This window comes from Osmerus eperlanus, chromosome 12, assembly GCF_963692335.1.
Source record: "Osmerus eperlanus chromosome 12, fOsmEpe2.1, whole genome shotgun sequence".
Classification (NCBI taxonomy): domain Eukaryota; kingdom Metazoa; phylum Chordata; class Actinopteri; order Osmeriformes; family Osmeridae; genus Osmerus; species Osmerus eperlanus.
The window spans coordinates 15616056-15641250 of NC_085029.1; the positions used below are offsets into that span (position 1 = coordinate 15616056).

General features: G+C 47.3%; 2 protein-coding genes across 3 annotated transcripts; both read right to left on the reverse strand.

Moving 5' to 3' along the window:
* Positions 1-492: 492 nt before the first annotated feature.
* On the reverse strand, positions 493-17026 carry LOC134031582 (ubiquitin carboxyl-terminal hydrolase 31-like). 2 transcript variants are annotated; one of them, XM_062475285.1, is made up of 17 exons: positions 16494-17026; positions 15652-16273; positions 12638-12775; positions 11934-12022; positions 11665-11757; positions 11255-11390; positions 10588-10735; positions 10120-10309; positions 9836-9947; positions 9504-9598; positions 9184-9261; positions 8805-8934; positions 6797-6916; positions 6375-6600; positions 6082-6240; positions 5704-5856; positions 493-5328 (listed from the first exon to the last, which is right to left on the reverse strand). In XM_062475285.1, exons 2-17 carry the CDS (start codon positions 16165-16167, stop codon positions 3797-3799), a joined length of 3915 nt encoding a protein of 1304 aa, XP_062331269.1. In that variant the 5' UTR covers positions 16168-16273; positions 16494-17026; the 3' UTR covers positions 493-3796. The 2 variants fall into 2 exon arrangements, with proteins under 2 accessions (XP_062331269.1, XP_062331268.1); XM_062475284.1 differs by having other exon boundaries at positions 16467-17026.
* A 420-nt stretch (positions 17027-17446) lies between these two features.
* On the reverse strand, positions 17447-24920 carry cog7 (component of oligomeric golgi complex 7). The gene is made up of 19 exons (XM_062475264.1): positions 24625-24920; positions 24302-24520; positions 23951-24099; positions 23598-23714; positions 23150-23318; positions 22907-22989; positions 22619-22741; positions 22117-22315; positions 21732-21859; positions 21205-21359; positions 20923-21039; positions 20663-20728; positions 20200-20386; positions 19973-20113; positions 19611-19694; positions 19026-19140; positions 18552-18695; positions 17890-18172; positions 17447-17762 (listed from the first exon to the last, which is right to left on the reverse strand). Exons 2-18 carry the CDS (start codon positions 24465-24467, stop codon positions 18006-18008), a joined length of 2310 nt encoding a protein of 769 aa, XP_062331248.1. The 5' UTR covers positions 24468-24520; positions 24625-24920; the 3' UTR covers positions 17447-17762; positions 17890-18005.
* Positions 24921-25195: the final 275 nt, after the last annotated feature.

The window sequence follows — 25195 nt, forward strand, 5'->3', positions numbered from 1 at the left end:
GGCTTACTTTGTGAAGGTAAATTCAGTTCTCTTTCAGGGCCTCCAAAAAATGAAAACAGAAGACATAAACACAATTTCTAAAACCGATGACGGCGTTAAATGAAATTATAGGGGAAAAAACCCAGAGCTTATTTTGTTACATCTTAATATCCCTCAGCCTACAGCAAAACTAATATAACCATAATTCAATCTGTCACAAATAAAGGATGGCCCTTAATATGCCACCTGACACCTCCTTGGATGACAATATTAGATCTGATGGACCGATATGTTTTGATAAAGGCATGACTCTGCACACAAGACACCTCACCGGGAACAGATTTGGAACAAGTTTGATTTTGTGGAGACTTTATTTGCCAAAGTCATCAACATTAGGTTTTTGCAATGGAAATGCATTGAGTGCCACCAAGTGGATAGATTAGGAACTGAACGATGAAAGAGGAAAGAACCGGAACACAATTGAATCAAAGCAATATAAATCAACAATATATATATTTTTTTATATGATATTCTTTTCTTTCATTGCTAAACCAGTGGCATGTATACAAACATTGCACCTCTCTCCAAAGTAATGAATTATTTCAAAAGTAAAAAAGGACCATTAAAAGTGCATTCCATTCATTAAAATATCACAGCGTAAAAAATAAACCTAACTTAAAAGCATTGACATTCTCATGCACAAAAACAATTAATCTTACTCTTTCAGTACCATTTCGACCCAAACAATAAAGATGTATTGATTTCCAAGCTTGTTTGAACCAGACATATAACTATTCTGTTCAATGTCTCCCTTTTTTCTCACCACCAACATCCCCCACTGAACAAAGATATATACTGTCGTGTTGAGGTGGCATTAATCTACTGTCATTTCGGCAGCCATTCATGAGGTAGAAAAATCTGCCCTAACTACCCAATCTGGTGTACGTTCTTATCTCTCAAACTCTTCCATAAAATAGTAAACATGACCAGACACTGATGCAAAGTCAAATACCCTGTTTGTTGTGCACAGTGTGCCGGTGTAAAATGTGTATTACATGTGCAAAACACATTTCAATATCCGTAAGTATATATTTTGATACATATTCTTTCATAAGTCGTCACTATTGCACTGACAGCATCAACGTGTTTGATTTTAATATCTGGAACAAAACCTTTTACACAGGAACTTGTCGGTGCCTGACGTCTCTGCTCACTCTCCCTTGCATCCATGCAAACATACACATTCCTCAACTGTCCAACTGTTAAGCTCTGGGATGTGACAGACAACACCATGACTCCGCTGTGGGTCACTACTAATGGAGTCAGGTGGCTGAGCGGTTAGGGAATTGGGCTAGTAATCCTAAAGTCGCTGGTTTGATTCCCGGCCGTGTCAAATGATGTTGTGTCCTTGGGCAAGGCACTTCACCCTACTTGCCTTGGGGGGAATGTCCCTGTACTTACTGTAAGTCGCTCTGGATAAGAGCGTCTACTAAATGCAAATGCTATCAATATAGACAAACAGGATTTAAGTGGAGATTATCCTTTAGAACATAATGATCTTATGAGCAATGTGTTTCAGTTTAAAAAATGATGAACAGAAAGGCAATCTGGCATCATAGGACCAACTGATGAGACTGTTAGAATCCTCTACCATGTCTCTGATTAATACTGACCCATACAGCGAGACACCAGTCACTGAGCAGGTTAAAGGAAAACACCAACTGTCACATGGTTTGTTTACATTAACCATCTGACAGCAGGAACATAATCTAATAACACAGTGTTATAACTGTACATACCAGAGCGAACCAGGACGAGTAGCTGAACAGAGTAAGCTTTCACATTCATTTCTGTAGTCTATTAATTTGTTGAGTGTTTTTTTTTATGTTGCATTCAGACGCGCGGGTTTGATTCTGTTTTAATGTTAAGTAAGCCAAGCGGAGGCAGGAGGCCAAACAGGACAGGAGCCCACAGGATCTCCTGCTGTGCAAGTACACCCCCAGGACAGGACATCAGTCCTACCTTTTAAAAACCATTATCTTTGTACAAATTGTTTGGAATCAAAACGTGACAAAAATCAAACACAATACAGAAAGAATTATTAGCGTGTGAGTTGATTTACTTAGAGAGGGTGAATGAGCAGTACCTATCATTCATACAAAAATTTATATTTGAAGAAAATGTGCAAACAAAGCATTGAAGTATGCCTAAACATGCTCTCTGATGTTGGCATTTTGAAAAATATACAGAAATATAGTTAGAAATATATACACATTGAAAAGTAGCTGTTTAACATACTCAGTGTGGACATTAGCAAGAGTTGCTTGCATAGTTCAGTGCATGCATTAGCAATATATCATGCAAAGAATTGCTGACATACATTTCGTAATGGCGGTTCTCTGTTCTCAGTGTACTTCAGTGCATTCAGAAGAATCAGAATTCGACTCCCATCTGCTCGGTAGCATAAGACAAAAATGTGCACAAGCTGTTATGTGAGAGAGAAAGACAAAGGGGGAGGAGGCCTGTCTGAACTCACCATATATATCATCTGTACATATACGGTGCTCTATAAAGACATTCCGTTAAATAGTCTTTATATATATATATATATATCTTGTTAAATATATGTGTAGAGAAATGAGCGTTGTGTTTGTGTAGCTTTCTACATCAACCCTGTGTTTGTCTTTTACGGAATGTTTCAAGATGGCAGTTGGTGTTGGAGGTCCCCCCCTTAAGGCCCCGCTGTGCACCCGCAGTGACGGCCTCCAGCCCCCAGGGGGGCAGCGGTGGGGGGAGGAGGGGGGGCTGAGGGGCCATTAGAGGGCCTCCATGTCACTGCTTAAGTCTTGCTACTGTAGCTGTTTTGAGTCCCCGTTAGACTACGGCAGGTCAGAAGGTCTAATCTGGGATAAATAGAGGCTGCTTAAATATGGTTAAACAATCACTACCACCATGAGCGGATATATCGGTATTGTTGTCAACATTATGAAAGGGCATAGTGTTGACTGGACTTACAACTATTATATCTTCGAGCTTTTCAATTGGCTTTGCAAGTTTTCTACTACTTTGAGCAACTGAAAATGATTCTCAGTGGTTAATTAATGTTAAAATCTTAATACAAATGTATCTACGTCAAGAGTTCATAAAATACCTTACAAAGAAATGGGGGTTTCTTGGTTTCACAAAAATATTAAAGAGTGATTATCTGAGGCACTGCAGTTTGCTGTTCAGATGTGGCTCTCTGCTGTTTACGCAAACTGTATGTTGTGAAATCGTTTGGAAATGTTTCCCAGTGTACCAGTCGTCTTTCTCAGGTGCAAAGTTATATCATGTCTGTAATTGAGTCTGGTGACTGAGCAGTCCATATTTGATCCATAACACTGTATGAGCTGTCATTAATAGGGTTTATCTCTAACTTTGAACCGTTTCACAATCTTGATCGCTACTACTTAAGTACTCACTTCCACATCTGCCCGAGATGAACGATGACAGTATGCTACGGGGCCAGGTAAAAATGACATTACATGTGCAGTTCATACATTTATATAATACTATATAATAATCCATATGATTAATACAATTCTTCAAAAACAATGCAATCCATACAAAGTGCTTTGTTTAAATCCATTCCTATAGAATCATTTAATAAAGTGAACAGTGACGGACATGTCATTCATGTGTGGCAGCGGCCAATCATATGGACGATTGATGAGCCGGCGATGCTTCGATTGGTCCATCTCCCCCGAGGAGATCAGTGAAGTTGGTCGAGAAACATTCTAGCTGCACTGTCGAGTCACTGGGGTCTGCACCGGGCGTTTCACTTGGACTTGTGGGTGGTCCGTGTAGAGTTGATGGGGATCTTTCTAGAAGGCATGATCTTTTTGTGAGGGTCTTTCCCGTTGGCCTGCGTGGACGCATCAGCTCCCGAAGACTTGGACTTGGCGGAGGACAGAAGCGAGCGCTTGGCTGGGGTAGACGTCTTAGAGGACTCCTTGTCTTTGACCGAGGCCGTGTTCTTCTGGGCCTCTGACGCCCCCTGCTGGGACCTCCTGCCGGCCCCGTCCCCTTCCCCGTCCCCGACCAGGTCCCCACCCCCTTCCTCTGGGCTTCCCCTGGCCTCTCCTCCCCCTGCCTTGGCGGTGCTGGAGGTCTTCCCCTCCGTCGATCTGCGTGTCTCTTTCTGCCTTTTGAAGAAGGACAAACCCTTGTCCTCCGTCTTGCTGTTCCTCCGGGGGCCCCTCGGCGGGGGCGGAGCCGCGTTGGCGGGCGGAACGCCCACGCTCGGCGATCGAAGGCTGGTCATGGACGAGCTGCTGCTGGAGCTCCGCCCACCCGGCCGACTCTCCGCCCCCCGGCCTGACCTGCCGTCTGGCCGGCCAGCGGACGCGCCGGCGTCCCCGCCCCGCGCCGCTCCTCCGCTCGCCCTCGAGGAGGCCCCGCCGTGGCCCGTCCCCTTCTCAGGCGCTGCGCCGGGCCGCGAGGCCTCCCTGCCGGTGCTGCGTTCAGCTGCTCTCACCCTGCCGGGCGCTGAGCTCTTCTCCGCGGCCCCTCTGGGGGACGTCTTGCGTGGCGGGGGGGCACTCCGTGAGCCCGGCGAGCTGCCTCTCTTCTTCTGCTGCGCCGAGTCGGGGTGCAGCGTCTCCTGGGCGTGGCCCGTCCCCTTCTTCGCCGGCGTGGCCGTTTTCGAAGACGCGGTCTTGCTGGTTTTGGCGGGAGCGTCGCTCTTGTCCTTGGAGGAAGCTGCTGCGGCGGCCGTGCTCTTGGTGTGCGACCTCGAGGGCGACCGGTCAGGCGTGGGAGAGCTGTGCTTCTTGGGGCTCCTCTCAGCCTCCTGAGCAGACTTCCCTGTGCTCCTCTTCGCCCCTCCGCTGTCTCCTCCTCCTCCTCCAGTGCCTCGCTGCTTGGTCTCCTTGGAGATGGCGCCATGCCCTGGACTGGCCTGCTCTGAGGCTGTGGTCGTGTTATTGTTGTCCGTGGTCTGGCTGGCGGACCTGGGCTCGGCCTGGCCCGCTGCCCTGGGCTGGGACTGCTCCTGGAGCCTCTTAGCACCTGCAGTACCTTCCAAAGCCACTAGGGTCTTACCTCCGGGAGGCCTGTCCAACTTGCCCGAGCCACTGCAGCAGGAGGTCTTGTCATCAGCCGCCTCGCCTATCCTCTCCAGGGTGGGCGAGGACGAGTGTGACTCCAGGGAGAAGCGGGAGGGCGAGTTGGAGCGCAGGTGGAGCTTGGACGAGAGCGACCAGGAGGGCTTGGTGCCGTTCTCGCTCAGCGCCAGGGGGCTGGCCATGGACGAGCGCGACGAGAAGGTCTGCCGGGGAACGCTCCGCATTGCTGGGCGAGTGGAGAGGCCTGTCAGAAGGGGGGGGCAGAGAGACACAACTAAAAGAGCTGACACTGGGCTGAGGACAATCACAAGTCTGCTCTCATGACAACGACGCCAAACCGTAAGAGTATGCCGTCATCCCGCCAGCATCGGATTTGCGTCACCTGATCAAAGCACCGCAAATGGGGGGGGGTCAGATGGCTGAGCGGTTAAAGAATCAGGCTATTAATCAGAAGGTTGCCGGTTCGATTCAGGCTGTGGAAATTTACGTTGTATCCTTGGGCAAGGCACTTCACCCTACTTGCCTCGCAGGGGGGAATGTCCCTGTACTTCCTGTAAGTCACTCTGGATAAGAGCGTCTGCTAAATGACTAAATGTAAATGAACACCCGCGCCACTCACCATCGTCTTCGCTGCGCTCGCCCGCGAACTCGGCCGACTCGGAGAGGGAGGCTAAAGACGTGCGTCTGGAGGATCCGGACGAGGCCTGGCTGGGCGGCCGGCTCCCCATCAGCCTGCTGATCCAGTGCTCACACAGAGACGAGCTGGTGGAACCTGCCGGGCGACACACACACACACACACACACAGACGCAGGGTTGAGTGGGTCAAGTGGATCGTTCTAGGGGTAATATACGGCAGTGCGTTTACTGTGGAGGCTGTGGGTGCTTGGGTGCAGGCGTTCTCGAGATGATAATAGAGAGAGTTCTTGTGTGTGTATGTGTGTGTGTGTGTGAGAGAGATGTATTCATTCTGCAGTACGGCTGAACGCTTAAAACTACCTGCCACAGAACTGTTCGCAGACCAGGATGGAATTGTGGCTCGCCTCTGATAAAACAGGATGTAGGCAGTCTGCTTGCAAACTTCGTCATCTGCGATGGCTTGCACATCGCTGTCGTCGAAGCAGTACCACTGGCCATCAATGGAATTCTTACAGTAAGCTGAGGGACAATTAAACAATGACATATTTGAAGGCTTGTAAATTTGAAAATATCAAACAGGAAACAGGAAACGGTCGACGTTGTGTTGGAGTAACGTGTGTGGCGTTCGTGAAAGCGTGCGTGCAGTCGGCTACCTGTGTAATGTCCTCCCTGCATGGTCCCGTGGTGGTTGCACACGGCGTAAAGGTCGTACAGGTAGTCCTCGGGGTCACGGCCCATCCCATAAGGCCGTCTCCACGGCGACCAGTGTGAGGGCAGGCTCCAGCTGCTCTGACTCCTCTTCACCATGTGGGGCGCCATGTCCATGCCCACCAGGGGGAAACGCACCATGTTCTGCATCTTCATCCTCCTGTCCCCATCCTGAAGGACACACACCCAACGTGTCAACCATGTTGGTTACCATGACCGCAGAGATGATGGAATGTCATGTGGTCATCGTGGAGGTGTGAGGGACGCCCGATGAGATGTGAGGGGTTAACTTGTTTTTTTGGATTCGGGATTGTGGATTGTGGCCCTGTGTGAGTGTGTGTGTGTGTGCATGTGTGTGTGTGTGTACCTGTCTGAAGCGTTTGAGGTGGAGGATGAGGATGTCTGGCAGGGTCCAGAGGCTCAGCTTGATGCTGCCTTGCTGCAGCTGCTTGCAGTGTGGACACCGCCAGGCATCGTCCGGAGCCAGCTAACACACAGAGACACAGAGAGAGTCTGTAGGCAGCTAACACAGAGAGGGAGTCTGGAGGCAGCTAACACACAGAGAGGGAGTCTGGAGGCAGCTAACACACAGAGGGAGTCTGGAGGCAGCTAACACACAGAGAGGGAGTCTGGAGGCAGCTAACACAGAGAGGGAGTCTGGAGGCAGCTAACACACAGAGGGAGTCTGGAGGCAGCTAACACACAGAGAGGGAGTCTGGAGGCAGCTAACACACAGAGAGGGAGTCTGGAGGCAGCTAACACACAGAGGGAGTCTGGAGGCAGCTAACACACAGAGAGGGAGTCTGGAGGCAGCTAACACAGAGAGGGAGTCTGGAGGCAGCTAACACACAGAGGGAGTCTGGAGGCAGCTAACACACAGAGAGGGAGTCTGGAGGCAGCTAACACACAGAGGGAGTCTGGAGGCAGCTAACACACAGAGGGAGTCTGGAGGCAGCTAACACACAGAGAGGGAGTCTGGAGGCAGCTAACACACAGAGGGAGTCTGGAGGCAGCTAACACACAGAGGGAGTCTGGAGGCAGCTAACACACAGAGAGGGAGTCTGGAGGCAGCTAACACACAGAGGGAGTCTGGAGGCAGCTAACACACAGAGAGGGAGTCTGGAGGCAGCTAACACAGAGAGGGAGTCTGGAGGCAGCTAACACACAGAGGGAGTCTGGAGGCAGCTAACACAGAGAGGGAGTCTGGAGGCAGCTAACACAGAGAGGGAGTCTGGAGGCAGCTAACACAGAGAGGGAGTCTGGAGGCAGCTAACACAGAGAGGGAGTCTGGAGGCAGCTAACACACAGAGGGAGTCTGGAGGCAGCTAACGCACAGAGGGAGTCTGGAGGCAGCTAACACACAGAGGGAGTCTGGAGGCAGCTAACACAGAGAGGGAGTCTGGAGGCAGCTAACACACAGAGAGGGAGTCTGGAGGCAGCTAACACACAGAGGGAGTCTGGAGGCAGCTAACACAGAGAGGGAGTCTGGAGGCAGCTAACACACAGAGAGGGAGTCTGGAGGCAGCTAACACACAGAGAGGGAGTCTGGAGGCAGCTAACACACAGAGAGGGAGTCTGGAGGCAGCTAACACACAGAGAGGGAGTCTGTAGGCAGCTAACACACAGAGGGAGTCTGGAGGCAGCTAACACACAGAGACACAGAGAGAGTCTGTAGGCAGCTAACGCACAGAGAGGGAGTCTGGAGGCAGCTAACACACAGAGAGGGAGTCTGGAGGCAGCTAACACACAGAGAGGGAGTCTGGAGGCAGCTAACACAGAGAGGGAGTCTGGAGGCAGCTAACACACAGAGAGGGAGTCTGGAGGCAGCTAACACACAGAGAGGGAGTCTGGAGGCAGCTAACACACAGAGAGGGAGTCTGGAGGCAGCTAACACAGAGAGGGAGTCTGGAGGCAGCTAACACAGAGAGGGAGTCTGGAGGCAGCTAACACACAGAGAGGGAGTCTGGAGGCAGCTAACACAGAGAGGGAGTCTGGAGGCAGCTAACACAGAGAGGGAGTCTGGAGGCAGCTAACGCACAGAGGGAGTCTGGAGGCAGCTAACACACAGAGAGGGAGTCTGGAGGCAGCTCTGTCAGCTGTTTACCAGCACACGCTGGTACACGCAGTTCACGCTGGCACACGCAGTACTCGCAAAACTGACATACACACACACACACACATATTATGTAGTCAAAGACACACTCACACACAGACACATAATGTACTCACACACAGACATACACATGCACAAACACACATATAGTCAGACACACACAAGATGTGCTTACACACAGACGTACACACGCACAAAGACACTCGCACGTACGGTCAAACAAATATCCCCGCAGACACACACTGACAGAAGACACACACACCTGTTCCTCTTTGGTGTAGAGCTGGAAACACTGTGCGATGGAGCAGGTCTGCGGCTGCAGGTGCTGTTCCTTCATCTGACGCACGCTCTCCGAGTCCGGGATGTACTCTTCCTCAGTGCGTTTGAACAGGCTGCACACGCACAAAACACACGTTCCCAAGGTCACGCGGAGGTCAAACCGTCAGCTTCAAAGCAACTCAACATGTTTTGACGTGGACTGGAAGAGGCCTTTGAAAGTCTGTTTGAAAGTTTGAGGGACAAATGGTGTGCACCAACTGTCCCCCCTCTGAACATTTGAGTGGGCTTCAGATGTCAGAAGAGGAAACCGCCTCCGTCAAATGACATGCGGCATTCGCTGGCATCGGCCATCTTTCACTCACTAGTCTTTAGTCTCCTTGTCCCATTCCACCACGATCTTCACATGAGGCGGCCCTCCCGGACCACAAGACTTGTATGCTCTGCCAAAAAAAGATTGGATCAATAGGAAATCAAAGAGAAAATCACTGAGCTTGCCTGTGCAAAGGAAACCTTAATATGACCAAAGCCCACTAAGATCAACAACCAGTACAACAACCACTGAACAACCATCGTAAAAGGTTAAGCACATTCAGAATAAGTCCTCCCATCAATCATTTACACAGGGATATTATATGTTAGGGGTGGGGCACCACTGCTCTCTGGTGGTGGCAGATGGTATTACCTCTCCACTGAGGGGTGACACAAGGGCTGTTCTTCTTGGGGCAACAGATAGGTGATTCCAACCACACCTACTACACGCAAACTGAATGGCCCAACCTGTAAAGGACAGTGAGTTACTGATTCAGCAGAGAGCCTGCCAACTGTAATCTTAAGTCTTTACCATTCGGAAAATGTCTGAGAATATTTGAATTCCTATCAAATATGTTTAGATAGATGATAGACGATGCCATAGATCCTTCATTCACCCCCAAGGGGACATTGTGAATCTTAACTGTGTGCAATTCAAATATAATGCAATTTATAATACAAAATAAAGTCTCTCAAATGTGTCACCTGAACATGCACCCCTGGACGCAAAAGATGTCTCATCTTCTCTAGAATCTCCTTCTGGAGAACATCCCAGGTCACTGTACGCTCCAAGTACAGCACAAACGGATTTCCAAACCTGGTAAAGGCCATGCATTTCAAAAACAAATTACAATTTTTCCTTGCGATGCTTCCTCGCGTGATACCTTAATACCTTTCATTAAAAAAAAGAGACCCACAAGAAGGTGGCTTGTTCAATGTTATGCTCCACTTTTGGTTTGTGTGCGGAATGTGCAGGATGGTTTGTGTACCTGCGGCCTTGCTGTCCGGCACAGGCCCTGTTGCACACCAGGAGAACGATCTTGTCAGCCTGCCCGCTGTTCTTATTAGGACTCTGGGGCGGCGTCACAGCCTCCTGTATTTGTGAGGACATCCTGTTGTTGTCGGTGCCATACTTCAGGTTGTTCTGGTTCAGATTCACATGTGGACTTCCTACAACACCTAGCAACAAATCATAAATACAAAACAAAAAATACAAGACATGAAGATACGTTGAATACAACAGATTTGTATTTGTTATGATACATTATACAGCAGTACACAATGGACACAATAGAGTTTACGCTGTCTGACTAACAAAATCATCTTGGGGAGAATTTGGTTAATCAGATCAAGATTAATACTGTTTGGGGGGTTTTGAGCTGCCAAAATCTAATTTCTAATGGATTAGTATGTCAAGGAGCCAAAGTGAAGGAAGGGGGAGCAGATAGAAGCCATACCCCTCTGTGAACGAATCTGCTCAGGTCTGAACAGCTCAGGTGTTTCAAAGGCAAAAATGGAGTCGCTCTCCTGAATGATCTCAAGGTCGTCCTCATCGTTGCAGAAGGAGCGATGAAAGCCGTCAAAGTACATTTCAGTAAGGACAATCTGCAGAGAGAACCGGAATGATAAACAAAGGTTGAAGCAATCTGAGATCCACAGCTCGTTAATAAATCAGGACCTCTGATGCGTGTCTATCATATTCAAAACATACTCTGAATATTATTGTCCCACAGACACAATATAGGTAAGACTTACAATTTGATACACTTGGAATTCAAGTGCAGAGGAGAGTGGATTGTACAAAGCATAAAAAACAGCCAGTGAACATCACAAGGCTGGAGGTTGCTACCAGGACCCTGGCGCACACATCAAACACAAGCGGTGGATTGTTTAAGATTCAGACAATAGATTTCTCTGTGACAGAAACCTTCAGCGAAGCCCCAGAAGACTAACCCTGACAGGGCTGAAACCGGTTGACAGTTATGAATCGGGCGATGCTTTTCAGTTTCTATTTGGTTGAAACATTTTGACACAAAGGAAAAAAAAATCACGCCTTTTTGTAAAACATTTGCAGGCACCCATGGCACTGTATTTGAGTGGAGCCTCCGTGTGTTGGTAAGGTACCTGTTCGGTGGGAATTTTGGTCTCCTGGGCCACAGCTTTCCTCAGTCTGGACACGGTGCTGGAGAGAGGCACAGCCACTCCCACCCTCATGCAGTGGGAGCACTTTCCCTGATAGACCACCGTCACGTACAGTGGCCTTGAACACAGACGACAATTGAAAAGAAAAATCACTCTTACGTAACTACTATCTCACCGTGGCTTTCGAAACCCGAAAACCAGCACCTGCCAGGATGTTTTAGCGAGCCAATACGTGACATATCACGGTCTCCTCTCCAGCCTCTCACAGTATTGAGACAGTCGAGGTCAAAATCGAAGAAACCAGATATCATACAAACTCACGGTGGAGCAAAACCTATGAATGTACGCTGGGATACTGTCCGACCAGAGACTGAGATGAAGTGTTGTCTTACCGAGTGTGTGGTACCGGGATGGGCAGTGAGATACAGAGGAAAGGGTCGAAGGTGTTGCTCTGTTTCTGGCAGTGTGGGCACGTCAGAGACGACCTGCGACAGAACACAGGAAAGGAACTCTGTGAACATTCCCTGGTGACATTCCAACATTCCACACCAGATTTCAAAGCTGTAATGATTTACCTCATTCGCAATCCAGTTATGACATATATCTTTATACATCAATGTTTATACATCAATCACAGGGGGCGTTTCAGGGAGAGTTTCACCTGTATTGAGCCTGGAACAGCTCCTGGACGAAGGAGCCTGGAGCTGGCATTGGAGATCCTTCAGCGACAGTCTCATCTTCTATTGTAGGCTGCAAAGACATGGACCAGATAACAGCTGTCATACATGCCCAGACAATACACAGCCACACGGTGAACAAGGTGTTCATAAGACCTCTGACGGCACAGGATGTACAGATCAGTTCTGGGCCCTGGGGACCACTGGAGGTTCAGTTTCAGTCCCGTCCCAGGTTTTGAGGGTTAAGTTGAATCACAGGTTTGACTGGGGCTAAGATGGATGAACACAAACCAAACATCCCTAATCTAACAAGCACTACTCACAGTGTTATTACACACTGACACACAGCACTCTGGAGAAAGGTGCTGATTATAAGCCCAGAGCAAATCTACAGTCTCAACACAACTGCCGCTACTGAACATATACATTTAGTCATTTAGCAGACGCTCTTATCCAGAGCGACTTACAGTAAGTACAGGGACATTCCCCCGAGGCAAGTAGGGTGAAGTGCCTTGCCCAAGGACACAACGTCAGTTGGAATGACCGGGAATCGAACTAGCAACCTTCGGATTACTAGCCCGATTCCCTCACCGCTCAGCCACCTGACTCCGACATATGGCCACATCGTCCCACTGTGGTCCCAGTGCTGGGGCAGTGAACTAAAAGGCTCGTCTCTGAGGACGCGTACCTTCCTGGGCGGCCTGCTGCAGGGGTGGACGATGTTGTTGAGGTCCTCGTGAACGCGATCCAGCAGCCACAGCAGGAACTCCTGGGCGTCGTGCTGGGCGTTACCACGGAACTGCAGGGCGCTCTTCGACACCACATTCTGAAAGACAACCGACGCAATACGTGACCGTGAGTGACAGATGTGGGTTTAATAAGTTTGACAAGAATATTGATTTTTACGTTCGTGTTTTTTTTGGTGGGGGGGGATATGACATTGTGTGTGTGCTGTTTAAATATTTGATATTACCCCAAAAAATTAAATGTTGTCCTATTTTGGTACACAAATGTATTGTAATATAGGGCCTACATTAAACAGTAGAATTATTTTTACATCACTTTCCGGTATGTTGTTCATATTTGCTGTTGGTGGAAAAATCTGAAAAAGCTTTTTCCATGGCAACAAAATGACCGTTTTATTGACATTATTTTTCCACTGTGACACTGTGAGACTAGTATCCAGTCAAGTGCGAGACCTCCTGTTCCAGTTTCCAGAACCTTCTAACTTTAGCGAGAGTCAACTGCATCCCCATAACAACACATTGTACTACTCAGAGCCTTCCTGCCAGACAACCTCTAGGGCTATCGAATGTCACACAAGGTCAAACATGCAACCAGGAGACAGAGCCGCCCTGAGTCTCACAGACGGCCCCGAAGGACCAGCCTCATCCTTCTCAAACCATTAGCAAGGCAGTCCAGCTTGATGCAATGAAAAAGCAAGCACTCCACTCAAGATCTCGTAAGCATGCGGACTTCGTAGGAAATCCAGGAAATAGATTAAGCCTGGCAAGGATTGTTTACTCCATTTGAAGAAAAGTACACAGAAAACCCTAAACGGAACAAAGCATGGATAAAGTGCATTCGAGTTGAGTAATGATCCTTTTAGGGGATGCTTGCTGTTTTATTCCTTAACGTCAATGTATTATTTGCCGTGCCTATGACTCGTTAATCAGTAAAGAGCGTTCTGAAGTTTGAACTGGATTGATGTGGAGGACAGTAAGCTCAGCTTCTCTGCAGCTCTGTATTCAATCGAGTATGGCTGATTATGTCCAAACCATCCATTGTGCACCTACATATACGTCAATGGATTTGAGTGTGGGTTTAAAAAGTACTTCATGGGCACATTTTCTGATAGTATGTAGGATATCATATCAGACAAGATTTATATGGAGGAGCGACCATACTAGCCTGGCTCTGCCCTCCTACGTACTTCTGCTCAATCCCCACGGGGTTCGGGAACAGTTTGATTTTCCAGCTACGGCAGCTAGCTCTGTTACAGTAGTGGTGAAGGAATTGGCTAAGGCGAACGCTAGCGATTGGTTATAGCAGATCAGAGTGGCTCTGGGCAGATCCAATAGTTATAAACTTCAACAGAGTACAACGCCTACAAGGAAGTCAACGCTTGTCAATGGAGTGAGGCCAGACTCTCTGTACAAATGAAATGTACGAGAGTCTGGTTAGGACCAGGCTACGACCATACTCCATGTGGTGTTTCATTCCATAAAGGAGCTTAGAATATATCCAAGGCTCCTTACTGTAGAGTGGTAATCTATATCCAATAAAACAGTGTGTACCTCTGGCTGGCAACCAAGGAAGAATAAACAGCTGGAAATAGAAACGGTGTCAGGAATGAGGTGTGTGTGTGTGTGGGTTGTCTTGTTCAATTCAATTCACCCCCGATATTTACTTCAAAGCCCTAAAACATGACACATAGTTTTCATTAAAAAAAAATTTTTTTAACTGTTCTTGTACCAAGAAAGAGAAGTCCAAATATGAATGTTTTGTGACTTTGAGTGACAGACGTCAGATGGAAACAAAAAAATCTGAGTTGACTAACTGGGGTAAACAAGTCAGTAGCATCCTGTGCCACACCTTATACCGCATGGGACCACATGTCAATACACAAACAAGCACACATACACTCAAGCACAAACAAACTACTTAAAAGTGGTTAGCTAATGGACAGCAGTGTAGGCTTTATTTAAGCCTAGTTCAAACACATTGTGTTGTTGGTTAGTTGATTCACCAAAGTTAATCTCCCTCTGGCTTTCCTTACAGTTGTATTGGCCTGTAAAACCTTATCACAAAATAAACAAAAAACCTTCCTACAAGTAAATATAGTCTTAATAAGAACTACACAAATGTTCAATTTAATTAATGTACAGAGAAGGGAAGACTACAGATTTACAGCTGTCATATATGATATCTTAACCACATCTGACTGCCTTACTAACTGATTTGACAAAATAATGTGATGAGATTATTGAAAGTGACATCTGACATGAATATATTACATTGCCAAGAGTGTGGTTATGACTGGCTACCTAATATGCTTCTGTGCTTAGGAAAGCATGCACTGTCTTCAGAGTTAATGTAATATTTGGTATTGAACATGGTAGGCCCTACCTGCTATTTGTTACTGTTTAGTGTGTTACCTGTTTAATTTGTTTTTGCTTTGTTTTTCCTTACATACTGCATGTGTCATGTAAAGGGGGACTGCCTTGTTAAACAATATTTTATATTGGTAGGCTGCGTATTTTGCAACATCAGCGATTGGAGTTGTGCTCGTTTCATAAACTTCGATTTTAAGAGGGATGCTTCCCTAGAAACTAATGTAAAGATTGCATTTGGATTGTTGCTGAACAAAGAAAAAAGGTTAAAGCTGTCATTTGCAGGCCGAAGGGGCTCACGCTCCATTGACTTTGCAAATACTATTTTCTCAAACGCAGCCTTCTTGTCTGGGCACAGACATGTAAAATAACACTAGCATTAATTGTAGGCCTGACTGTCACCAAACAAGTGTAGGCCTACTGAGGTTGTAAGTTACGCCTTCCTCGTACGTGCAAGCGTGCATCCTTTGATGAGTTGTGTAATTCGCGTGATTGAATTCCTAATCCAATTTCAGTTACACAATAGGGAACACTATGAATGGAAATTATTTACAATAGCTAGCCACTTGACTGCATTGCCATAGCCTACCTTGAATTCCCGACTGTGTTGTGGGGTGTACTCAAAGGTCCACAGCGCTCTCACCAGGCCCGAAAGTTGTTCAGTGACTTCACCTGTATCCTGCGGTGGCTTCTTTTGCAACAACAAACCATTCGACTTTGCTTTGTCGTTTACTTCCTCTCCGCGAAACTGTTCTAAGGCTAGATATTCGGCAAAGAGCTCGGTATTGCTCAAGCATTGTAAAATAGCGTTCATGAAACAAGTGTTGCCATGGTTCTTGAGTCCTGCAACCCCGGGGACCTTGTCCCCGAAGAGAAATCCGCCGCAGTCGCTATCGTCAGAGGGGACCGAACCCCCTGTTGTGGTCTGGATGAAAGTTGCGTCGTCCTTCTCATCGTCTGCGGCGTGCTCCTCGTTACCGAAGTGGGACAAAGTGGAAAGAGTCCGGAGAACTCGGTTCATAAAGCTCCCCACGGAGCGCACCGAGCCCCTCCGGAAAAGCTTCTTGCTGAAGGATTTCTTCTCTTTTGTGGCAGCTTTCGACATGGTTGAAATCGTGCTGGTTTTCCCAATATGTGGCCTAGATTCCAGCAAATATAGCCTAATATCTTGTCAATTACTTCATCAGCCAACCAGCAGTGTATGGATGGTCCTAATGTGACAAATGTGCAGACAAATGAAAGCTTCAGTATTAATCGCAATTAGTAATAGGCTATGTATGCTACAGCACATAAAATAAAATTAAACAGCAAACATGCCTAACACTGCGTCGGTTGCATAAACATGCTCTGTGGAGAGTCACTGCCATGCCACTTTACACCAAAACAGCAAGGTTTGTCCCTCACCAGCAAATGTTCATATTAAGATATCACCTCATTGGAATGGCATTCTGTTGTCACCTCTGGGATCCAAAACAATGCGCTCTCTTCGGAAACGTCAGTGGGTCATGATGCTCAAGCATCCAAAGCGATAAATCACTCCATAAATTGGGACCACAGTGTACCAAGCGGTGCTCCTCATGTTTTATTAAACAAACCGCAGCTCCACCCATACATTCCTTATTTCACGTCTTCAGACGATATGTTCACCCTCAATAGTAAACAAAACTCATGTCTGGCTGATGTTGAGATCCGTTGATGTCCTCCCTAAATCGCCTCTATCGTAGACGCGCTTGTAGAAGCTCTGCCCAAATGTGCAGCCCCCAGAAAGCCCGAAGGGAAGCGCCGTCCACTAGTCCCTCCATTCGGGGTAGAACTATCCGTTGTATAAGAGCAGTGAAATGTACATGTTTCGGTGCTCCGTTCGCGAAGTTGGGAGTGGTGTCTCATTCTATTATGACTTGTTTTCCTCCTCGTTGAGATTCATCGCAAGGCCGCTTCTCCCTGTCTCCATCTGTAGTCACCGATACTGCAGGCAGGCAGGGCGGTGACGGCTGACGTCACGGCCAAACACTGGTCCATGTTGGAAGAGCAGGTACAGCGGCATGTGATGCTGGCGAATTCACCATCGCTATTGCTCATATTAATGAATGACAAACAGTAGGCTACAGTCAAGTGTTGCCGACCGATACTTTTGCAACACGTAATCCCGTACGCATTAATGTAATAGGACTAATCGTATTCAGGCTACTTATGTATCAGGCTACAATTGTTTTAACATGTTAATGGAAAGGGTGAATATTGACAATACTTTCCAACCGTGCGTTGCATAATATATTAAGTTATTGAACGCTTCTCCCACACAACCCATCACGCTTTTACAGCTTTACATGTACACAATAGAGCATTTGTTTAGACACAATTAAAGAACTGTGGGAACACCATGCTCGAATGATTAGACAGGATTTTTAATTGACTTAATTATCAAAGTTTAGAACAAAGAGGACAGACAGTTATTAAATTAGGACAGATTCCAGTAAATAAATATAAACAAAAGACATCTTCGGACCTTGATATGTCTTGATGTAAGTGTAAATAAACCATAGAAAATCATACAAAAGACAACATGGTAGCTACTGGTAGCTATTGGTAACAACATGTGATGGTGCTGAAGCATCTAGTCTATATTTGAATAATAAGAGGTTGCAGAGCTGTTTCATGGTATCATCTCCACATGACATTCCAGCTGTCCGTTTGCTGCTTCTAGACAGGAGAGAGAGAATCAAAGTTTACAATTGAGATTAAAACCGGTTAACTTCTATTTACAAATAACAGATACAGATTTCTGATCAACAATGTCTGAGACTAACTAATGTATTTCATGACATACCACAGTAGTTATTGATAACACATCATCTGAGAAGCTAGATTTGCCAGGTCTGGTTTGGGCTCCCTATCTGATAAATCCTTCCCAAGTAGCAACTTGCTCACCCCCCCCCCCCCCGGCTAGTTGTCCAGGCCCCTGAGGGCAGCGATGGTGGAGGCCAGTCTGCGCGGCAGGAGCTTGGCTGTCTGCCTGTAGTCCTCAGGTTTGGCCCTCAGCAGGGAGACGATCTGCTTCAGGGTGCGAGAAGGCTGGAGACCCAGGGCGTCCATCACGTTGCTCAGGTAGTCTGTGGGAGACAGGGAGGCGTTTGATAGTGTGTTTTCGATCTTCAGTTGAAATGATTGTTTTATCATACTGCCTTTTCATATATTTTTTATATCAAACTACAGGCCCAAAATTGGCTTTGTGATTAACATGCTCTGTGATTGTTTATACAGTTTTAATGTTGTTAGCATGGGGATTCGGGATACTGCTTTCAACATTAGAACAGAAAGCAGGATTCCAGGAGAGTGGAACCAACACTTTTATACTTTATTTTTTATTTCGCCATGTATACAGATACTAGGAATTGGATTTGAGTCCAAAGTCATAAGAGAACTACAAACATGTTCAGCCTGCCTCAGGGGCCAGTGGCGGTGAGGTAGGGTAGGGTGGGGAGACAGTACCAATGTCAGTAGCCAGCTGCTTGGTGGAGTGGGCTGTGAGCTCTGGGATGAGCAGGATGGCATCGCAGTATGTCTGCATGGTTGCCCTGGCGATGGAACCCAGCCAGTAGTCGGCCGTGTTGTCCAACTCCGGAAGGTCATCACCTGAGAGAGACAACAAACACGTCAAACGACCACGCACACAGGGAACATAAGCCAGAGTGACGGGGGGTGGAGGATGGAGAGAGAGAGAGAGAAAGAGAGTGAAGGTACGGTAGGGGGATTTGGAGTTAGGGATGTGAGAGAGTAGGTAGGCATGTATGGAGGAAGAGTTTCAGAGCCGGATGGTGAAAGGTGACAGAGGTAATGACAGAGGTGACAGAACGGAAGAAAACAACCGGACACAGAAACGTGTTCTCTGTGGAGAAACCCCAGAGGGACAGAGGGAGGAGGGGAGGACAGAGGAGAGACAGAGGGTGTAAGTGAGCCTGTCACCTTGCTCGGGAGGGAAGGGCAGTTTTCCTGCGTGTAAGGCCAGTTCCAGCGCAGGGTCCTCTTGCGTCACAAAGGGCTCCAGGTGGAGAGGCAGAGACATGATGTACTGTCCAATCTGGAATGCAGACACACAGTTACACCTCCCTTGTCTGGTGCTCTCCATGTTACATTTACATTTAGTCATTTAGCAGACGCTCTTATCCAGAGCGACTTACAGTAAGTACAGGGACATTCTCCCCGAGGCAAGTAGGGTGAAGTGCCTTGCCCGAGGACACAATGTCATTTTGTACGGCCAAGAATCGAACCGGCAACCTTCTGATTACTAGCCCAATTCCCTAACCGCTCAGCCATCTGACTCCCCTTCACTCTGCTCACAGTGTCAACTATGACTATCTACACAACACTGACCTTTTACTTCACACTGATGCTAATCCCCACATAAGTTTGCTCAAATTGTTTTTAGTCACAAAAATGTATGATGGTTGTTTAATTATGACATATTTGTTCAATTAGATTGTCATTTCTATCACAAGCACTTTAAAGCTTGGTCTGCAGTACTGTGTGCCTGTAGTGAGACAGTCTTACATTGGTGATGTATTCTTGAGGGGACAAGCTGAAGGTAGGGAGATCTTCAGCGTAGCTTTCACCAAAGCCTCCTGCTTCTCGACTCTGGAGGCAGAGAGAGGAGGGGAAGACTCACAGAGTCTGAAATACACCCACACTCAGCACATACGCTTTCTCTCAAAACACACACTCAACACATACGCTTTCTCTCAAAACACACACTTAACACACACAATCTCTCAAAACACACACATTCTCTCAAAACAGCCACTCAACACACACATTCTCTCAAAACACCGACTCAACACGATTTCTCACAAAAGACCCACACTCAACACACACGCACAAACACACACTCTACTCCTCAACAAACTGACCCTCACCTCCATTGTGGAGACGAGGCAGAGCTGGTGTTTGATCTGCAGGAAGACCGAGTCGAACGCCAGCTGGTTGGCCTGTTGGTTGAGTCTGGTCAGAGCCACGCGCGGCTCCGCCAGCAGACTGGAGTTCCCCGTTCCCTTCTCCTGCAAACCAACAGAGGGATCGATCACACGCGGAGCTACCAGCCACCCGCCCGTGACCCTCACCCCGCATCTCCTGAGCCCCTCACCTTGAGGGAGTAGAGAACCTCCATCAGGCTGTTGTACTCCACCATGTCGCTCCTCTGGAGGTAGTTGTACTCCTGCCAGGGGTTCCGGGCGGAGCTCTTCCTCTCGGTGGAGCCCGCCTCCTGGATGCCTGCCAGGCTGCGCGGACTGTACGACTCCGACAGGTACTTACCCGCCGTGCCCAGGATCCTGCAGGGGCGAAGGGAGGAAGGGGAGGGGACGGATGGAAGGGAGGGATAGAAGGGAGGGATGGGGGTAAATGTCTATTATTCTAGTTTAGGAACTGAGAAGGAGTGTTTTTTTTATGATATTCACTTAGGTAGGTGTCTCAATGATATCTCTATAGACAGATGTCCGTGTTATCTCCATTGCAGTACATCTTGTCACGTACACTTTAGTACTAATGAGTAGTGAGGCTACTAGGCCTGTGTTGTACATCCCACTCTGACAGAACATGTCTCTCACTTGTTTGACAGCTGCTGTTCAAAGGCTCCACACTGTCTCAGTAACTCTCCACAAGTGGCAATGATCCTGCAAACACGATAGCCAAGAAGCATGAGTAAAACCGCCTGCATGTCAAATCACTTTTCTACACTAAATAATATCGCAATGTACAAGTATAGCGATACATGCAGATATTTTGCACAAATGTAAAAATAAATTTGCCAAAAAACTTGATGACAATTGTTGAATTCTTCTGGGCATAACCCACACATCACACCCACCTGACGGAGTTCTGGAAGGTGGTCCAGTCCTCCTGGAACGCCGCTGAGCTCGGCGTGTCTTCCAGCCTGCACTTTCTCCTCACGGACTGCAGAGTCGTGGAGAAGTCCGACACGTACCTGCAGACATACACGACAACATCTCTCAAAACAGCCACTAGACAACCTGTCATAAGCATCGTCAAACCATGACATTACTGGATGTGGTTTGTTTGGTGGATAAAGACATCGGGGATCGGAAACAGCATGTTTGTGGCGTGCGCACGTGCGTGTGTGTTTACGTACTTGGTGAAGAGAGCTTTGAGGGCCTTCAGGAGGCCACAGACAGCAAGGCCGTCGGTCAGTTTGACGCAGCGGTCCACAGCAGCACTCGCCAGACCAAACAGCTTCCCCACAGAGTGACTCAGCTCCTCCACACAGTCTATGACCTCACCTCGCTCCTGCATGGATGGGGGAGCCACACTCACATGTTCATCTTAATCACATCTTATTCATTACATTTAGTCATTTAGCAGACGCTCTTATCCAGAGCCACTTACAGTAAGTACAGGGATATTCTCCCCGAGGCAAGTAGGGTGAAGTGCCTTGCCCAAGGACACAACGTCATTTTCAGGGCCGGGAATCGAACCGGCAACCTTCTGATTACTAGCCCGATTCCCTAACCACTCAGCCACCTGACTCCACTATTCATTTATCGGACCGTTCATGAAAAGGTGTGGGTGGGATGTGTGGAAAGAAAGATGGTGAAATGTGTGTGTGTTAAGAGAGGGTGAGAGGGCGTATGTGTGTGTGTGAGTGAGTGTGTGACTCACCAAAGGCACAGCGCTGATCTGGATGAGGAGGTGGGACTCCTCCAGGTCTCCGTACTGGAGCTGGTAGGGCTTGTAAGGGTCGTACAGAGCACAGACCAGCTCATTCACCTTCAGCAGGTTGTTCTCACCTACAGACAACAAGCACATTATTACTGGATGATGTAATCTCAAGATTAATTCATCAGAATTTAAGATGACGTCAGTATGGTATTAATATATAAATGGTTATAAATAAATAATCATAAGTTATGAAGATAACTTGTTGTGATGATGTGGGAAATGTATTAAGAAAACAATATGACTATGTGAGTACGATGTGAAGCCAAGGTGGGTAAGCGTATAAACACAAGGTGTTGTGATGAAGTGGACAGGGTATGAATCGAACCCAGGTGAGGCAGCATGGCGCTCTCCAGACTCCTCCCGAAGGCGGAGGCGGTGTGGTGCAGCTCCAGCAGGCAGTCCAGCCGCTGCTCTGGAGGAGTGTGCTCCAGGGCCGAGCTCAGGCACACAGGCACGGCGGGCACCATGGCCCCCAGGGTCTGGATCAGCAGCACGGTCACCACCTCGTACGGGTTCCTGAACACCTGGGGAGGGACACCGGGCACCCTGCTGTTACTACGTGTGTGTGTGGGGATGTGCTACAGAGACAGAGCCTGTCTGTGCGTCTCTGTGTGTGTGTGTGTGTGTACTGAGTGTGTGTGTAACTGTGTGGATGTGTAATTGTATGTGTGAGTGTGTAATTGTTTGTAGGTGTGCATGTGTAATAGTGTGTGTTTATGTAATTGTGTGTGTGGGTGTCCGTACAATAGTAGTGGGTGTGAGGGAGTGTGTACTTGTAATCGCTGTGTGTGTGTGTGTGTTTGTGTGGGTAGGTTAGGATCAGGTACCTGGCCACTCCACTGCAGCTGTGAGTGCCAGGTGGAGAGGAGGGTGTCATAGAACTCTGCCAGCTGCTGGTTCAGACTCAGCTCACTCTGAGAGAGGTCCTGCCATACATTCAGCAGCTGTCCCTGAAACACACACGCGCGCCTTGGCCATAACGTGTATTGATAGACTGAAAAATATACGCGTCAGCAAGGAGTAATGATTACACCATTACGACTAAACAAGTCGATGCAAGCGGACATCTGATCCAGCCGGTATGACTGGCTGAGCCACAGGAGAGGATATCTTACCTTGTGGCACTTGTAGTAGTAGGCAAGGAGCTGGGGCATTCGATCTATCTCTGTGAAGACTTTCACAAACAGCTTGGCTTGGTCTGCAGAATCCAATGACAGCAGAGAGAAAGAGAGACAGACACAAGGTAAAACTCGAGGGACAACTGAAACCTTCTGAGACTGTGCTCTCTGGTGTTTTTTTATGTTTAGAATGTATCGTCAAATGTATCAAAAGAAACAAAACGGCAAAAATGACCTTACCCATAGACATGGACTTGAAGGTGGCTACAATCTGGGGGCTAGCTAGGGCCTCCAGCCTGTTCTTCAGGGCTTCCAGATGGACACACTTCTCAGAGTAGTCTGGGGTGTCCACTAGAATGGCCAGACTGTTCTGCATACTGGTGAGCTTGGAGGAGATCACTGCAAAGTCCTGGAGGGATTGGGGGCATCGCCGGAGATTTAGGTTACAAGAGAAGTGAATGCGAGGACAGGCAATGGCAGACCTTACAGCCATAACTGGGGATCCATAGATCCAAAAGAGAAATAGGACTCTGTGGATTTTGTTATAATAGTAGTAAACTTTTAGGTTGTACTACTTTGTACAGCAATTTCATGAGCCTTTCTAAGTACACTTAAGCATTGTGCAGAAAATCCCATTCTGGGTTACTGGACAGGGGCGTTGAAGGTGCTGGTGGCTGTCTGTTATTACCTGTGTCTTGAAGGTCTCCTCGATATCTGCACTGAGCGTGCTCCATTTGTCCGCTTCCTGTAAGGCATCTGCTGCCAGATGCATGCGAGACTTGACCTGGTCCAGCTCCACGAGAACCTACAATACGTAGTCACAAAGTGCAGCAATTAAAACACTCAGATGGTGAGAATGCAAGCCATGGCTCTTTAGACCTTATCCGCAGTTAATTACTGTGCTGTTGTTTCCTGTCTTTGGATTTATGTAATAATTGCACCGTCAATAGTAGCGTTGGAAATGTTCTCACAATTCTAATATGTGCACTTTTGTATGGCCACTAGATTTGCTTTCCTATATACTTAGGGCGTATGCCATACCTGCATGGACTGGACAGTGTCCTGTTCAAATTTCCTGATGTCCTCCTTGACCAGGACCATTTGCTCCTTGAGGAACGAGGCCTCCTGCTTCAGCGCCTCCACATCGCGCAGGACTCTGGGCATGTTCTGGAGGGCCTGGTTACTACTCTCTGAACCATGAAAATCAAATCAAAACCGTTGTGATTTTTCTTTTCTTTTTTTAATATTATTCTAAAATTACGACTATGACTATTATGAGGTCAATCCACAAACTATGAGGTTTGTGGATTGACTTGTTTTCGATGGAAACATTAAGGACCATTAGAATTTGCAGGAAATATGTACTGTATTCCGAGTAGAGATACAACTTACCCTCTATGGCATTATTGACTTCTTGGATGAACAGCTGCAGTTTCATTACAAGTGTAGCCGCGTGCGCGTCCGCCTTCCCAGGCGAATCTTTCTGGACCACATTGAATGCTCCGTTCACCCAGTCCTTCACGTCAAAATCATCGTCGAGGAATTTTGAGAAATCCATGTTGAACTTGCTGCTTCTTACTCAACTCACAGTTGCAGATAACATATGGACATCTGTAGACGCATTAGGAGATTGGCTTGACAGTTGGTCTAGATATCAATTATCTGGCGTGAAAACTATCTAGAAGTATATTACTACACCAGCAAGGAATACTCACCATTACACTAGCTAATAATTCAGAACAAGGATGGCATGGAGTTGTATGCTTTGAAAGCAGCAAAGCTAGCAAGCTAGCTCGCTGGTAGCTAACTTCTGCCCAATACAGGTTTAGAAACAAATAAAAAATACACCGCCCAAGAAAATGAAATTATCATTACAACTAAATAAAGTTCCAGCAAGGCAACTGCTTCCTCCAGAGTTAAATTGAGATGATTTCAAGGAGTAAGAGAATCAGATTACCATCATCTGTTTACAGAGTGACAGCAAGTTCCGGTTTGTACTGTACGCTTACCGTCCCCCGGAAACTAAATGTCAAATAGTTCCTACATCATGAAAAACTAGTTCGACAGGACCACAAAAAAGAAAAAGATATCAGCAGAGAAACGATAGACGGTAGGTGGCGTATTGTTAATTGTATTGTAATTATTTCATAGTGTGCATGAACTTGGATTGTCCGCCCTCATAACATTTGTGGGACACTTTACCGAGTCTCTTTTTCGAGCTGTAATAAAAAATAAAAAGGTAGCCTAGCTTTGTGGCCAAAAATATGACTACAACAAGTTGCAACA